At 37.1% G+C, this 17645-nt stretch overlaps 1 protein-coding gene across 1 annotated transcript; it reads right to left on the bottom strand.

The window, feature by feature from the left end:
* Positions 1-9089: 9089 nt before the first annotated feature.
* OSTF1 (osteoclast stimulating factor 1) lies at positions 9090-16588 on the bottom strand (the record flags this gene model as incomplete). The annotated part of the gene is made up of 9 exons (XM_057372759.1): positions 9090-10399; positions 12595-12693; positions 13162-13240; positions 13354-13403; positions 13858-13965; positions 14392-14445; positions 15679-15742; positions 15824-15874; positions 16514-16588. Coding segments are annotated over 9 exons (639 nt in total), but the record flags the coding sequence as incomplete, so codon positions are not given.
* Positions 16589-17645: the final 1057 nt, after the last annotated feature.

Here is a 17645-nt window from a genome sequence, read left to right as displayed (position 1 = left end):
ATGGGCACCAGAAACAGCTGTTTTGACCCTTAGGATTAATTTTTACATTAGTATGAAAAGGTTTCATTGAACTGGTAAAATACACTCACACATAAGAAAGACAACTATGAAGTGTGAATTTGGCCACTTATAAAGTATGATGGTCTTTCAGACTGTCTTGGTTTGAAAGACAGGTGTTTGCCGATGAAGGCAGGGACCTCCCTTGGAGTGGTGGATATGACCCCCCCTTCCCTCCAAATTATTATAGATTTGAAAAATCACAGGCTTTCAGGCAAGAATATGGGTAAAAGGGAGTAACAGTTTTTACTAACATGTATAACAAGGTGAAAYAAGTAACAACAATGATAGCAACAACCAGCCCAGTCCCAAACCCAGTGACAGCYTTACAGAGACACACCCTCCCYTTTGGTGCAGTTMCAGTCCCAGTCGGCAGGGGCGCTGTTGGCTCCTGGCYGGGCAGGGCGGGTGCGATGATTCCCYGGYGGCTGCAGGGGGCGCTGTGGCGCGGGTCCCGGCTGGCTCAGATCTCCCGTGTCGACAATGRTGGACACACAATGGCAGAGGTGGATGGAGAARAGTTCCTCTGCAAACTCACAGTGGAAACRCCGATCTCGGTGCTCTTCTGGACAGCAAGAAACCCCAGGACAGCAAAGAGAYGAGCAGAATCCCACTGCTGCAARACRGGATGCAGCAGAACTCACCCCTGAAGCTGGAATCTCAGCGGGTCCCAGGCAAGGCACAGGGGARAAGATCACAGTGCAGCAAACAGGAACCCAACAARCAGAGATGCTGAGCTCTGCAGAAAAAGGGCAGGCCAGSTCTCTGCCGCAGCCAGCAGGTCAACCTCCTTCTCCCAGCCAAGCAGCAAAGGAAGTGAGGTTACCTCCCTCCACACACACACACATCCTCTCAGTGCTTAGCAAGATTGTTTAGGTGGGGCATAGGTCTTATTGTCTTTATTAATCGCCCACCCATCAAAAAGATGACCTGGCAATCAGTGTATCCCAGCAACAAAATGGGAAAGAAAAATTCCCCACGAAAGGAAACAAAAGAAGAAATCTTAACCCACAACACAGACTTACACACCAGTAAAAGGGAATGAGGAAGCTTCGGGATATTTTCATCCTTCTACAGTTTTTTTCTTTTTATCAGACATCCACCCTTTTCTCATTTCCCTTCTAAATTATTTTACAGCAGATCAGACAAATGCCATCACAAAATCTGATTGCCTGGATTGCAACAGATTCTCTAGCATTTGTGGAGAGAGACTGTAATAAGTGAGTTCACAGTGCTATTTTCTGCCAAAAATCTGTACTTTAGTGAAGACAATAATATCTCATCCACACTTGCACAAACCCCCTCCCATTAACTGAAAAACCACAAAATCCTCATAATGCACAACAAATTTGTCACCTTCAGTTGCTGTGTGCTGAAAGATGTCTGGCTTATCCTTCAAATACAGCAAGGACTAGTAAAAACTGGGAAAAGAGCAGATATTCTTCCTCAGAGGATGAAAATKATATAAGGGAACCTGAGTAAAATAACAGTTCTGTAATGATATTCTCTTCATTCCTCTTTCTGAGGTCTATAACTTTGCATCTTGCTTCCTTAAAAACCTCTTTATTTGAACAGACCTTTATTAATAAGAAATGACATCATTATTTACTGTTTCACAAGATCGTTGTTACAGACACAGAACTGATCAACAATGACTGTAAATTCCAATAACGCTGTTTTTACACTGCTATTGGGATTTAAAAGATGTTTGCCAAAATAGACCTTTTCCTGAGATGTGAGGCATACCTTTCACTATATTTGAATATCATGCAACATTACATTATACATAGCATGAAACAGATATCSTATTTCTGAAAATGAGTCCTCTTCACAAACAGCACAATCAGTTTGATGATACACTCAGGCCTTTACTGGAAAATTCCATTGTATCAAATTTTTGCTTCCTGTGTATGGACACATTAATTTTCTTCTGTCTGCCTGGAATTTTCTAGTGTTCAGGATTATGTTCAAGCTTTAAATATCCTTTAAAATGTTTATTACCTTTCACATTAAGGAACTGGGCAATCCATCATGATACTTATTAATGGCTTCTCAAATTAATGAATTCTCATATTCATCTTATCATTTTCCCTTTAGTAGCTCTCAGAGYTCTCCAGCAACTTGTGTTGTGGTTAGTCCAAGATAGCCAACCTCGACATGATTCCTTAGAACAATTCATCTCTTCCATGGTCCATTGTCTTTCTCAAAAGGCCTCTGGATGAGAACACAAATATTAACATGTACTCAAGGTAAGGACAGCAGAAAATAATGTTTTWGCAAGACCTGTGGTGAAGCAGAGCTGCATATCACACATCATGAGAAAGGGATATGAATATACATGGTCCTGATGGGAGGTGAGCAGACCACATCAGACCTTACCAGATTYTGATGCTTGACGAAAACCTCCTCTTCACTTAGTCCCATTAGAATCACCCACTCTAGGGTAGAACTGAACATGACTGACTGCTGCATTGGGACCGTGTCAAATGGTCTCATTTGTCAATAAAGTGACTTGTCTTGCCTACAAATTATGTCTGTTCAGTCTTTAAAATTGAAAACCAAGTCATATTCCTAAGAAATTAATAGCTTGGAAATTAAATCAGTAGAAAAAATTATTTTACATTTTTAGAGGAGAGAGGTATCTTCAAGCATAGGGGAAGAGGAAATGGATTAACCACAAACCTAAGCAAGTCGTGGCTCTCTTTTCTATTTCCTTCTTCATTCCTGAGGCTAAACAGGGACAGATTTACATACAACTTTATATATTTTAAGGAAAAAAAAAACTGTTTCAGAAGAGTAGTAAAAACAAAATAATTGACTTCAGATCACATTTTGACTACTGCTTTGAGTCTGGAAATCTTGCTACTCCTAATACACTTAATTGCACACCCTGCTCTGCATTTACTACAAGTTTAGATCATCAGAATATCACTCAACTAGGCAAAGACATTCTTGTTCATCTAGAGAAACAGAAGTAAACTATTGAAGGATTGTTTAACAGATTTTTGCAAAGTGCCTGGATTCTTTTTTTTAATCAACATCAACAAGTTTCACTGCAAATCACTGTGCAAACTTTCATGTAAACTGAGGTGTTTACATTTATTAAACTGCTCCAAAATTTACACAAGTATTTTTATAGGAGAAGCAACCAGGACGTCGTTCTACAAATCAGGCTTTGCTGTCTGGTGTGTATATATTTTTAAATTAAGAAAGTTGTGTAGCCCCTAACCAGAAATGAAGAGACTGGGCATTGTTCTTGAGCTTTAATTTCCTTGGCTGAATTGCACTTTGCAAAGCCTGTCTGCATAGCCACCATACACTGACAGTAAATGTGTTTGTACAGCACARGGATTAGCACAGAAAACAGAATTGCACAGAGGATGTCATGAGGTCTGTAGATTTGATACAGAAAGCAAAAGAATTCAGCTTTGCTCTTTAAACCCCAACAGAACCACTTAGCTCATTAACAAAGTCCATTGGYAAAGGTAATGGAAGTGATGCATTTAGGAGGATTAAGTTAGATATTTGATCAATTCTCAGAGTACGGTGTGCAAGAAATCATTAATTTACACAACTTTACTTAAAATAAAATGAAAATGAATAATAAAGCCCTGACATCTAGGAGCAAAAATCAGTAATATGCTACCATACAAGAGTTCAGATCAAACCATCTTTTCACACAAGAGGGAAGTACATTAGACCCAAGTAATGCTCAAAGCTCTTACTTTGTAAGAAGCAGAATTTTTCAACATGTCTCTTAGTAAGCGAACTACAAAGCATATTTCTTTTTCACCTCCGCTCCAATCATTATGCCGAGGCAATAAGATGGGCTTGAGCCATCCAAAAAGTAGTTTCTTGAACCACRCAGAAGGAAGAAATTACTTTGCAACAGGGCATGTAAAATAACTCTTTTTAGAGATCAGCAAGTTTAGCAGAACAAGCTAACCACAGAGGGATAAAACTCGCCATTAAGAGCAAACAATCTYACAGAGCAGGCGCAAGAAGCAAAGGTAAATAGCTCAACCCCGAGGAGGACTGCGACAGCCTTCATCAAAACGGCCACCAGGAGGCTGAGGACCACCCTGTGCAGGAACCGCGCATGTGCCACCGCCACCAGGGCTTRCATAATCACGCGATCGGAAAACTTGTCGCAATATGAAGGTTGTGAAAGAATAAAATGTATATTAAGTAAAAATGTATAAAAGCTAGTGCTGTGCAAGGATGGACAAGTGTGCCCTCACTCCCGGCACTGAATTAACGAATAGCCTTACAACCATTCGACTATGCAGTTTCAGATTCTTGCCCAGTTTTTGGGCATCAGTTACAGGTATGTGAAAACAGGCAGATACACGAAAAATATTTTTTACTTCTCTCATGGGAGACTGAAGTTCTTCCTTCTAACTTAAGGCCAAAACAAATGCATCCTGGAAATTGTAACTTTAGACAAATGGCAATTTAGGAAAATAAATTCAATTAAATTCCAGAAAGCCAAAATATATACTTTAATTGCACAATTGTATAAGACAGATTTCAGGTTGTCTGTATGGACTTWCACAAAAATAATGCTGTTATACTGGTGTGTATCTAAATAGTTTATCTTTCTGTTGTATTTCCAAAGAGATTCCTTTTTGTACTCTCACCTTTGCATTTAAGATGACACATGAGATTTCATGCWCTAGGCTTGGTTTTTAATTTATTTTTTCCTTTTTATTTAAATTACAAGATCTGTTTTAACTGAGATAAGGATATGACTACAGTGCACTTCAGTCAGCCACCCAGGGTGAACAAATGGAAAACTATGCCTAGCACAAGACTATTAAATTTCATTTAAACTTTCTAAGTACTAGACTGAAATGGAAAAAATAATAGCTTGTAAGCTGCAGGCAGCTGGTGTAACCAGGAAAAGTGCAAAGCCACAGCACAGCTAATTGACAGCAAACAACCCATAAACACACAGYTAAACTGGACTTTCCCTAAAACAACATGTATAAAGCTATAATCTTTAGAAAACTGCTGAAGCTGTGACTGGCATAGGCTGGCTTCAGTTAAAACTGAATAGTTTTAAAAATGAGTCCTAGTTAAATATGATCACCACCAGACATTTTCAATATATTTTTTGCTATATAATAATGGCTTTTAATTCCAAACTCATTTAGTTTGAATGATCTTATCACACCTACTGGAAATAATTCAAACATTTTCAGCACTAGTTGGAAGGAGCCTATGCAAACTCTTCATCTTCCAACATTGTCCTACTGATGARAAAATGTTTGCAGTGTTTCAGCCTCTGAAGTGATCTGAAATTTTGAATTATTTTTTTCTGACAAGACCACTCTGTAACTCCACGTGGAAACTTCTTTGAAAAGWACTCACAGAATTGTAATTGAATTGGCCATATTCTCTGATGGGAATTGTTAAAGCTAACATATATGCTAGCTCAGGGCTTTAATCATTTTATAAATTCTCTCAATTACAATGCCAACTACTCAACCTATCTCTAACACTGGKKKTKTKTTTTTTTTTCAGCATTTACTGCTCTTGCTTTCAGTGTAAGTGCATGTAGGCCAGACCYATTTTTTATTTCATTCCTCTTCTGTTTTGAACTCATATCTAGGCAGCTGGAACGTTATAGCAAAATGGCTTAAACAGAAATCTTAGTGAAAAGCATAAAGGACTAATAAAAACTGATAGACTGAGAAGAATATGTACTACTTTTGAATGAATTTCAGATTGTACCATACCATATCACACCATACCATAGAAATTATATGAGAAGATAAAGCCTTCACTTAAAAACAGAGRTCTCCATTTCCCATGTATCTTCACTGGATTCCAGAGACTTGCTTCAGATTTCAAATCAGAAATATGACTACAACAAACCTTCAAATGCCCAATTTGCTTGTGGCACTTTATTTCTTCATACTTGTTTTATATTAAATCTCAGAAATTTCCTGTAAGTTAGGAGTTCATCACTGGATAGAGAGGAAGAAGGAATTTGGATTTTCACAAGAAACTGCACATATGCTATGTCTAAAAGCAAAAGTTCTTAAGTGATAGTGGAGAACAGAGAGGTACTCCAATTTGTGTTCCAGAATTTCATGGGAATGTGTAACTCACAAGGGAATAGGGCAAATTACAGACCCTCTTCTGGCTGCATAAACTCTAGCCTATGTGTAACAGCTGAGTGCTGGTACCCTGCCAAGCTCTCTTCTGTTACCCATCCACTTAAAAAGGCCCACCTAAATTACCTCTGTCTCTGCAAGAGATTACTTCAGCCTCTGATCTGTGAGTAGGAAATACTCACAACCACAGGAAACAACCCTCCTTATGTAACTGGGAGGGTGAACTTTAGCTGGACCCCATTATTTTTCCCAGTGACACTGCTCATAGGTTAGCAATGTCACAATGTCACAGAACTGTCTCTTCCAGCAGAATTCTCTGGTGTTCTGTGGGCTGCTCTACAGACACCACAGGAAGACCACTAAGCTTGGTAGAAGGATTAAGTAATGACATGGCTTTCAAGGAAAGACTGCAGATGGGACGTATCATCAGCATCAACCCATAGCTGGGGAAAAAACAGGCATCAAGTAAACAGGTATTTGGTAATTTTTCTCCTGCCAGAGGCAGACACTACCACCAYTCCAAGTTCTGTCCCAGAACTTGTGACGAAGTCACTTTTTTTCTATATTGTTTTTGTAGTAGACTTATTTTTAACAAATGATTTTCTTAATTGTGCAGCTTAAAAAAAAATCCAGAAAACCTATCCAGCTGCTGCTTTTTTATTTATTTAGCAAATTAACATATTGATTTTGTATCAAATTAAGAATTCTGATCCAAGTTCTTCAAAATCATTTCTGCTTGTTTCTGTCTCCTGGTAAGATCCAAGTACAGTTGACTAATATTGTACTGAAACAGTTTCAGTAACTCCAGCTTTTATCAGTTTCAGGAAGCAGATGACTGATGGCCCATTATTTGTTACTCTGCTCAGTGGCATGTTTCAATGGTTTCAGCAGAAGGTGGCAATGGCTGCAAATAAATTTTTAATTGTGATATATACTGCAGGCTTAAACATCTTTGTAGTACATAAGTGAAATGGCCACAAGCTCAGGCTAACTTAGTTTGAGCAATCTTTGGCCCTCAATACAAACCTTAAACAGTAGAAATACAAGTGTCTTCAGAAACTTGGAGTCACGGTTCTAAGCTGGAGACTTTGTTAAGACAATGGGCCACTCAGTTTGAATATTTAGTGTGACCTTAACTGTTTTAAGCAAATTACATTTCAGGTGATGGGATGTGTAAGAGAGTTAATTCAGTGAGATGGGTTTTGTCCTAGCAAAACTGCATATTAACTTGAAAATTATCAAGAATCAAGTACTAAAGACAGCACATGAAATGCTTAATTTTTTCTTCTACAAAACAGGGACCAAGCGTTAGATTCTTTTGATAAAGCCAACCGAAAATWTATTAATTTAGTTTGAAAGTGTTTCAAATCAATCAAAACCATTTCTGTTGCCCAACAGGACAATTCTTCTGACTGGAATAGAGTTGATTTTCAATAGATAGGCACACACATTAATTAAACCAGAAGTACCCAAGACAGAGTATCCTTCAATGTTCAATTCTAAGATACCACAAGACTGAAAACTTTTTGCTGCTCTTAAAAACCTTATTTTTCTTATTGTTAGACACGTGAATGTAGCTGTCCTCGGAAAAAGTCTTTAATTTAAATAAGCTTGTAGTGACACAAACAATGAAGGAAAATAGGGGGAGCCAAGAAGGTTTGCATAACTACCAAGACATTGTATCAGCTTACTTCAGCTGTAATTTCTTCTAGCTGTAAGACATTTGCTTTGGGGTCTGGTTTATTGGGGRGCATTTTGTTTGTTCATTCTGTTTTTGGGTTTTTTAAAATCAAAACTTAACTTCTTGAGTTAGACAAAAAGTAATTTATTGCCTGAAAGCATTCACAGTGATTTGTATTTCACAAGATGAGTAGACAGCTTCATAAAGAAAAAYAAAGTTGTGGGAAAGAAAATAAAAGAAGTAATTTTTGTCCTAGAAACAAATGACAGCACTCCCTGGGTGCCTTGTGATGTAAATGTGCTGCCTTCAGGACACTCCAGCAAGAACTCTGGATGTGATCTTTGGGCTCAGCTTGTGCTTCTGTCACCATTCTTGTACAGCACTGAGATCYGTCTGCAGAACACAGTGTCTTCTGGCAGCTGTTGATTCCACAGCGCAAAATCTTCCTTGCAGGAAGCTGAACCCATGGCAGCAGATGTCGTTACAATAAGAGTTATTTATTAATACAAATTCTGGCTCCAAAGCTCGACAGAAAAAACAGTGATTTGAGCCATTCTCTCCACATCCAGTGACACTGAAAAATTTTAAGCTTATGAGCTTTGTTTATGCAGGAAAAAGACTCATGTAACAGATACCTGAACCTTCCTGTCTTTTGTTACACAGCTTTAAAGCTTGCACTTCAAAATTGCATAATTTGAACAGTATGCAGCATAACATGTAGCTTGACTAGGTAAAAGGCTTGAGCTAGTAAAAGTGCCGGCTGATTAAATGTGAAGCAGAACAGTCTCTATATATTATGAGTTATATTCAACAACTGTTCTAATGAAAGCTAGAGAGAAAAAATTTGTTGCTTTGGTTTTTATTTTTTCCTCTCTAGGATCTTCAAGTTCACACAAAATAAAACATCACTTTTCATTAACCACTGCTAAACATTTCTTCTATGGCTGTAACATTTAAACAGTCCACAATTACATCTGCAGAGAACTACTTGCACAATGTCCCCATCTTAAACAGTTGTRGCCAATCAAACACTGCCTTCTTGGATAAGAGATCAACACGCTTTACCTGCATCTAGTTCTTTCCAGGACGACAAAAATAAGAATAAAAATCTGGCTCAATGTCTTTTAAAAACAGGAAATGAGGAGTGCTCTACACTTTTTCTAAAAAAATCTCTTAAAATACTTAGTGTGATTTTCATTTATCCCCAGATTTTTGAAAGAGCTTTTCACTTATCCCCAGCCTTTCACAAGAGCTTTTTTTCCTTTTTTTTTTTCCAGTTTTAGTATCACAAACTGCTGTGTTAGAATGAATTTCTCACAAGCCCTTAATAGAGAAGTTAGCAACAAAAATTGAAAATTAGATTGTATTGCAAATACTTGCAACATTTACTTACCATCACAATAGGAAAGTATCTCTCAGTAATGTGMAATATTTGACTGCAGCTATTTGAGCAATATGAAGAAAGTACTATTTATTAACTCTGCAGGGAAGCTTGAAAGTGGCTGAATTCTCTATTTTTCTTAATTCATAGGAAGAAGCAACATATTTTAAAAATGTTTATTCAGCCTCAGGTATCTCTTCTAAAGACTCTCATGTATATTTCATACACATCTTCCCTCATTACTTCAAACACACTGAAACTTTGAGGTAATGTAGGATAAAACATTAAGAGCACTTTCAAACAGTAAAAGCAAGAGATCAGTATTAAAAAATTTTAGGCAGGATAAATAGAAAAATATTCCATCTTCCTTTCACTACAAATAATTTCAGCATAATACACTTCAAGAAGAAAAATAATCAAGGCATCAAGTGAATTTCTAAAGCAAACCTTACACAAGCATTTCACCTCTGTTAAGATTTCAGGGATTGGGCCCATAGCAATACCAAACACAAAGCATTTCTGAGGCAGATTGTCCCAGGTCATTTTGCATCTTCCTCAGAGGGACAGAGGAAGGAAGGGTAAGAATTTTACCAAAATTAACAATCAAACCCTGTCATGCGGGTTCCATGCGGGCAAATAATGGTCACTCTCTACAGTAGCATCTCCTGCCAACCAGTACTGACTCTRTAGTATTGGCTGCATGAAGGAACATATACCCAGGGAGAAAATGGGGGTATGGGAATTGGGGAAATGTTCCAGTGGTATCCTGATGCCCCAGAAGGACCTTTCAGTATTCCAGAGATGCAAGGCACTTGCTGGGAAGGCCAGAGATGAAATTTGTGAGTTTAAAAGATGGTCCTCTGCCCATTCAGTGATAAGGGTGTGCCACACTTCCTCTGTAATTATTCCAAAAAGGAACTCTGATTTAAAACATGACATCTTCTGACTATGTGGAGAATATTCTTTGCAAAGCATGATCTCACCCTCTTATTYATATGCTGCAATATTCTAAGTGAGATATTTTTACAGTTGCGAAGATACGTTTTGAAAAYGACATAGGCAATGCAAGTTATAGTTTTTCCACACTGAATTAAAAAAGCTAATCGGAGTCTTCATCATCAAGGTATTCCTCTGCATTACTCAATGTTCGGACAGTACCTGTAAAGAAACAAACTTAATTAAAACAAAGTACTGAAAATACCAGGTGCAGACRTAACAAGACTGACATAATTCACAGAAGTGACAACTATGTTATCCTAGATTTCTGAAAGAAGAAAAATGAGTAAGTTTAAAACTTTAAAACTGACATGCTCAACTGCTTTAAGTAGAGAAATGTAAGTGAAAAAAAAAGAATTTGTTTCTCTTTTTTAGGAGAAGCAGCAAAGGGAGAATGGGAAGAGAAGAAATTGCAGAGTACTGTGCTCSAAGTGCCATACTTCAAGAAGTACAAATTACATTTCTTCTGTACATTTTTCTGCTCCCTTGTTCAGCAGCACAAATAACACAATCTTCTTGCATTTTTATGACATGACTTTAACAATTTAAATTTTTTAGAATATACTTCAGCAACTGACATTTGAATGTCTGTCTGCACACGTGAAACATGAATCTGAACATTGAAGTGGGGGCAAAGTAAGCTTCCTTCAATCACCTGGTTTCACAGATGGACAGTGACAGAAGCCAGATCTAAATAGGAACAAGCAAGAGGAAGACTGCTCATAAAGAACCAAATATATGAAAAAGAACAATGTTTCACTCATAAACACTGGAAATACTTAAACGCAGACTTGAGAGACAGAAAAATTAAATTACTGAAAATAATCAAGAAAATACAAAATGCAAGAGAAGTACACAGATCAGCACTGTCAGGGTTATTATAAAAGGCCAAGTTGAGACAGAAAAACAAACAAGGATGGTAATACTGAAACTGCAGCTTGGCTGAGAATATCAGCTGTTATACCAAGGCAAGYCAAAAAAGACAGGCTGAGAAATTACCAGAGACTAGTAACAGATTAGGTGATCAAGGATTAAAAATCATTCAATCATTGAAATTAATTTAAAGGGAGTGAAGTAGATTAGTTACTTAGTATCAGGAAATGAAACATTGGTATAATTATATGGGACACTGGAACAGAGAAAACACCTGTACCAGGTGCCTACAATCGACATGCAAAGATGAATAAAGCGGTCCTAACAGAGTTTAACTAAAGTTAAGAAAAAAAACTATAACATATTCCATCCATCCATCCATCCATCCATCCATCCATCCATCCATCCATCCATCCATCCATCCATCCATCCATCCATCCATCTTATCTATCTTCATATACACACAAACACACAGAAGGACTTCTACCCTTCTTTACAGCTGCTTTTTTCAGAACCAAAATTGGGAGAAGTAATTTGCCAGTTTTCTCGGAAATCATGATTTTACCTCTACCAAAGAGCAGGACAGTATTTTTGATGCTCTTGGTCTTCTCAAGCTATAGTCAGCTATTCCTCCATTTAATTACCATAACCTCTAGGCTCCTACAGGTTAGCATTCCTTCTGTTCTCACTAGTCCTGTGACAATGCAGTTGTTATACTGCATATGCCACCAAAAYCAACTGTAATTCTGCCTGCCTGTGTTTTAAAGCGATTTTTTGTTCCACTTAGAGTTCCGCCCTAACTTCAGTTTCCTGAAAGTTACAGGCAAGAGCAGTTACACAATACTAAACAATTCAGTCTTTGTTCAGCTTTTTAAAATAGCCTCTTGAACTCTCTTCAACACAGACACTATGCCATCAAGAGAGATGAACACAATGGGAGGCAGTGAGACTATTTTGATAAACACCTGAAAGCATTCTTTCTTTATTTCTCTATTAGACAGTCACTCAGAGACACACAGAAACAAGAAAGTAAAAAAATTTAGCAGAAAGAAAAAGAGGATTATCTGTTGGTGCTTGTTTGGCTTAAGTTCAGACGAACAGGCAAGCACATGGGGTAAGACAGCACTTTGTTTTATTCTTGTACTCTGTCCCTTGTGGTATAGTACTTTTAAAGTAATTTCCATCCTTGCTTTCATTCTGTTTTGTATTTCCTTCTCTTCCCTTACTATTTTCACACCTTCTGAACTCTTCTGCCTCTTTCTAACACAAGATGGCATTTTGTGTGGAAATCAGCAGCACTGCATATGATAAACCATGTTTATATCATAGCTCTAAACTAACCCCCTCAAGCAAGCCCTTCTAAACACAAGTCATATACCTCCCAAATGGTTTTTATGGTGATCAACACATTGGTATTTGGTTAAAATACTAAATGCCTCAAAAAGCAAAAGGTAAAATTATCAGAAAAACAACATTGGAAATACCTGCACTCTGTTTCTTCTTAAGCAAGGAAGCACAAGCTGCATTCGTTGCCATATCTAAAGCCAGTTTCTTCTCATTGTTTTTCAGATCTGTTCTTGCCCCTTCACAAAGAAAATTTTCATTATAAATCACTATCCCAGTTATTTCTGAAGCAATGTCATTATGACATGTATTTCAATAATGTGGGTAGAAGAGTAATGGACAAGGGAATCTGACCTACTGGCTGCTCTGAAGCAGACCAAAAGCTATGGATGCTCTTCCATAAGCTACAGTTGTTTACAGAACTTGGTGATTGCTTTTCCTTTTTAAGAACTAGGTGTCATTGCTGTTCTGGGGTTTAAGTGCCTAATTTTGTCTGCAAAGCAGGATGAAATCATCTGGAGCAAGAGAGATATCTACTTTCCAGAAAGAAGACTGCCTGAATTTTCTGCAAGACTTTTTCTGCAAGTCAGGCAGGTGAGTTGGCTAAGGACTGTACCTGAGTTATGTGCACTTAGAAATACAAATTAAAAACCATTCAAGAATCTAGTCTGCACAGAGATTGTTGAAACCTTGGTGAAGATCTTTACCCTTTTCCAGCAGCATCTCTACAATATCTGCATAACCTTTCCATGCAGCAGCATGCAAAGCTGTGTCTCCCARTTTGTTCTGTGGAGTTAGAGGGAAAAGCAACAGGATTAAAATGCAGAAAAAACATTCAGCTTCTAGCAAGGGTGAGTAATATTACACCTCTACTGTAAGGGTCTCTTGGTTTAACTTACCTGTTGGTTTAACTCCAGATTTGCCTGGGTAAGCAGAACATCTACTACATCTGCAGAAAATGGGGAGAGATGTTAAAAAGAAAAAWTTAGTGAAAATGCATTATGTGTTTTTTTGCATTCATTGTGGTTAAGATTCAATGAAAGACCAATCAAATAAGCTATTGAAAACCTGTAAGTTTAGACTGCATTGGGCAAACAACCACTAGTCACAAAGAAATGCTACAGCATAAAACACCTAAAATAATACCACAGTTCTTTTTGAGCTGTCCTTCTTCCACTCTTTTCCTAAGTTACATTAATTAGCATGCCTGCTTCAACAGCAACAAAACACACTGAATTTTATGGAGCAGAACCTCCCTTCTAGCTCATTTTTAATTTTTAAAAAAATAGAATGACATAAAAAAAACCCTGGCTTTATTATTTAGCACTGCCATTTTAACAATTAGCCTAACAAGCATAACAAGAAAACCATAGAACAATAATTTCAGATTAAATCTCTGATACCTTTATGGCCTCCATGGCATGCCCAATACAGAGCTGTGTTTCCAGCTTTGTCTAAGCCATTGACACCAACTCGATTATCCAAACACTCTCTCAGCCAGCTTAGGTTACCTGAAAGACAAAATCAGCTTTGATTATTTTTTTTCTTTGAACACTTAATACAACTTTTAAAGGTAGGTAGCTCTTTCTGAATGGTGTCAGTCCTCCCATGAACTTATGAACAGAAAACATGATTAGCAGCAACATTTGTAATTCATTGAACAACCAGTCATACCAAATGTCTTTTCTTCCATTCCCCAAAGACCTTTATATCCCAATGTAGTTAAATGGATGCTACCACATTTTTTCAGCGTATACACAGAGTGGCAATTCTACCAGGCTGTATCTCACCTTTTCCAAACTCACCAGATAACTTGCTCAAGGAAAAAGACAACCAAAGGAGGCAGAACATTTTCATTCTGAATACATTATTATTATTGTAGAAAACAAGCACATCATCCTTCAGCACTACACAACTAAAACTCCAAACATACTCACCTCGTTTGGCAGCTTCATGCAGTGGATTATCAATAGACTCTGCTTGCTCTGCCACTGAAATGAAAGAGYAAATTCTAACTACTTCTGAAAAATGTACTTGACACCTGTGTGGAAATAAAACATATTTGATTCTAACATGAAGAGATTTGTGAGTGACAGACTAACAAGATGCACTTCGATTTCCTGTGCATGTGACAYTAATTCAGAGAAAAGTTTGTGGAAACTTCAAACAGCAGCATCAGATTGAACAATCTGTCTAAATCAGAAGACATGTTCCTAGTATTCTTTGTTCTTAAGGTCCGCAAGAGCTTCTGTTCTGCTTATACATGGAACTTTTGCAAATGTACAGACAGAGACACCACTCTCCAACCCTGGTCTAAAATTGAAGCTTTCCAAATAATCTCAATGGGAATACGAATTAATAGGTTGTTTGGTTTATTTTAAATTAAAACATTTTGGTATTCAAAAGAAATTTTGAATGTAGGCATGTAGCATGTATAAACTACTCTTTCTGCACATTAACAGTGCATGATCTCTGATCTGTGGCAAATAGCAAAAGTGGAGTCAGTTTGGAAGTCACAAACTAAATTGAAATTTCATGCCATGGTCTCAGTAACTACACCATAGATTTCCAATAATGCACTTCTACCAACTGCAGGGCAGAGAAACATAGCATGGCTACCATAATGTCTCCTACTGAAAAAGGACATGATGCAACTTCATTTATTATCATACTATCATGTGATGCAATCTGTCATGAGACACTGCTGCTCTGCCTACAATTCCTGGCAGGAGTTGGGAAGAATTGTGTTGTGTTGTCTGTATGTATGACTTTTAAAAGTGATTTTAGTTGAATCTGGAAAAGCAGTTTCTATTGGGTCCAAACATATATGGGATATTTAACATGGTCCAATCCCCAAGAAACGAGTATTTTCTGTGGTAAATAGATTCACTAAAATACAACAAAAGGCAAACACAATCCCCTCCTTTAGATCCAAGTGTTCTTCCCCTCAAATCTGAAAGCATCTCAGTATCTGTTACCTGCATAACCAGAAAGAAGAACACTCAGCAAATTCAAGCTGTCTCTGGTTATAAAAACACAAGGCAGCCTTGCCCACTGGTGATGTACACTGGTTACTGATACTGCAGACAKATGTATTTTGAAATACAGGGTTGAGTACTGTTAAATATCAATACTGTGATCTGGCTTTAAAAAGATATATTTTTGTTCAGTGATTTCCTTTGACTGTGAATGATATTACCAAATAAAAATATTCTAGACTTTACCATAGTTGCTTGGAATTAGTCCAGTTCTCCCTTTGCAAGTTCCTTTCCACCAATTTGTATCACTCTGAAGAGAAAAGTAAGAATTTCAGAAGGGATATACTGCATCTCAGAAGTATCCAGTCTGTGTGGGATGTCTTAGACTCACCATGTCCGAGATATAAATGATATCTCCTTCTTCAAAATACAATTCATCTGGCTTWAAAAAAAATTAAAAAGAAGAGTAAACAAATATTTGAATGTATGTATGTAGGAAAAACAAATATCTGGATAAGTCAAAATACATTCACCTGTTACTTCAAAAKAATAACTCAAATTCTCTATCACCTAGACAACAGCCTGACAGTCCATAATTTGACTTGCTTATAGCTAACTTCTAGGATCTGTGACTTTCCTAACAACACCGAAAGAATGCGGTCTTTCCAACAGAGTGCTGTGCCAACAAAAGTAGTGAAAAATACCTTATGTTAACTTCATCCCCTTTTTGGTTGGTCCCAATTCACCAGATCTCTTAGATCTCAATTATCATTGTAGTTTTTGGAAGAAAAAATAAATTACCTAAGATTTGTGATCTTCGGTTGTAACTGATACTACGGAATAAAACATGCTTTTAAACGGAGTTGGTTTTAAAAGAGAGTAATGATTAATCAGTTAGTTTTATTCACATCAAGAGGGGCTATCCATCAACAGACTTTATCATTAAAAATATAGTACAGTAAGTCCAATATGCCAATCCTAGCAGAACTGAAGAAATAATATAGACAAATTAAGATTAAAATTAAGACTAATTAAGATTAAAATTAAAATTCTCAACCTCCTAAAGTCAAGACATACTTACCGTTCTGGGCTCAAATGTATACAGGGCCCTGAATACTTTMACCTGCCCTAAAAAAAAACAAAACACAAAACAAAAACAAAAAAATCAGTACCAGAATCATGCCTTTAAATCCACATTGCTTTCTTGCAAGCTTAATGCCAGTTGCTGAATGAATTTGTGCTATGCCTTTATCAAAGAAATTCACGATGAAAAGATTCAGCAGCCTGATTTAAAAAAAACCCAGCAACATGGGTTATGAAGGAAACTGGCCACCTGATCAGTTACACGTAAGTAGGCTCTTCTGCACATCTAACATGGTCTTTATACCTCATCGTGCAAAAAAAAGAGTTGTCATTGATTTCTGAGAAAAAGTGTAGTTTCACTCATATACACCCTCACATACATATACCTGCTGTATATACTTTTATTGCTAATATAAAATCCGTCAAATGATAAGGAATTAAGTAAAGAAGAAAGAAACAAACCAATGGCCAGTGTTGGCAACATGTTCTCATACTTACCTGAAGTCATTATTAGGGAAATAATAYAGTAGTACAAAACTCATTAAAGAAAAATGACAAATGGTCACAAAGTCCTGTTTATTTAATATATAACAGATGTGCTGTTCTATTCAGATGCTCAAAATAAGCTATATGGTTTGCAATTCCAATAAGTGGGGAATATTTGTCTTAAAAGGGCAGTTTGGAAGAGACTGTCATCAGCACTCAAACTAAGAAAAGATAATCTTAATCTGAGAGGTACAGATTTCAGCTGAGAGGTACAAATTTCAATGAATAAACTGCAAAAGCAGTTTTCCTACAATATTTTTTTTTATTCAAAAGGTACATTTCAAGAGAATAGAAAGTACAAGTACAGAAGCATGTATGTTACATAATTTAATTAGCTGAACTGCTGGAGTCAACTGGACTCTGTGGAGCAATATATTATGCAGACTTCTGTATTGTTTACTTCTAAGTATCTGAAGTCTTAAGCACATGGGTTTATTTACATTTAAATGTCTTAAGTTTGCAAGTGTAGGTTACACACAGGTTCTTACACTATACATGTTTATATAGATTAACTTGKGACTGAAGCAGTAWTTGCTCTATCAGCACAATGCATTACTTATGTCACGCTAGATCCAGGCTATTTT

The sequence above is a fragment of the Malurus melanocephalus genome, unplaced genomic scaffold (genome assembly GCF_030028575.1).
Source record: "Malurus melanocephalus ecotype Western Australia unplaced genomic scaffold, MMel_1.1 scaffold_7, whole genome shotgun sequence".
Classification (NCBI taxonomy): Eukaryota; Metazoa; Chordata; class Aves; order Passeriformes; family Maluridae; genus Malurus; species Malurus melanocephalus.
The sequence above is the reverse complement of the archived record's forward strand: the minus strand, read 5'-3'. Positions and strand labels throughout refer to the sequence as shown.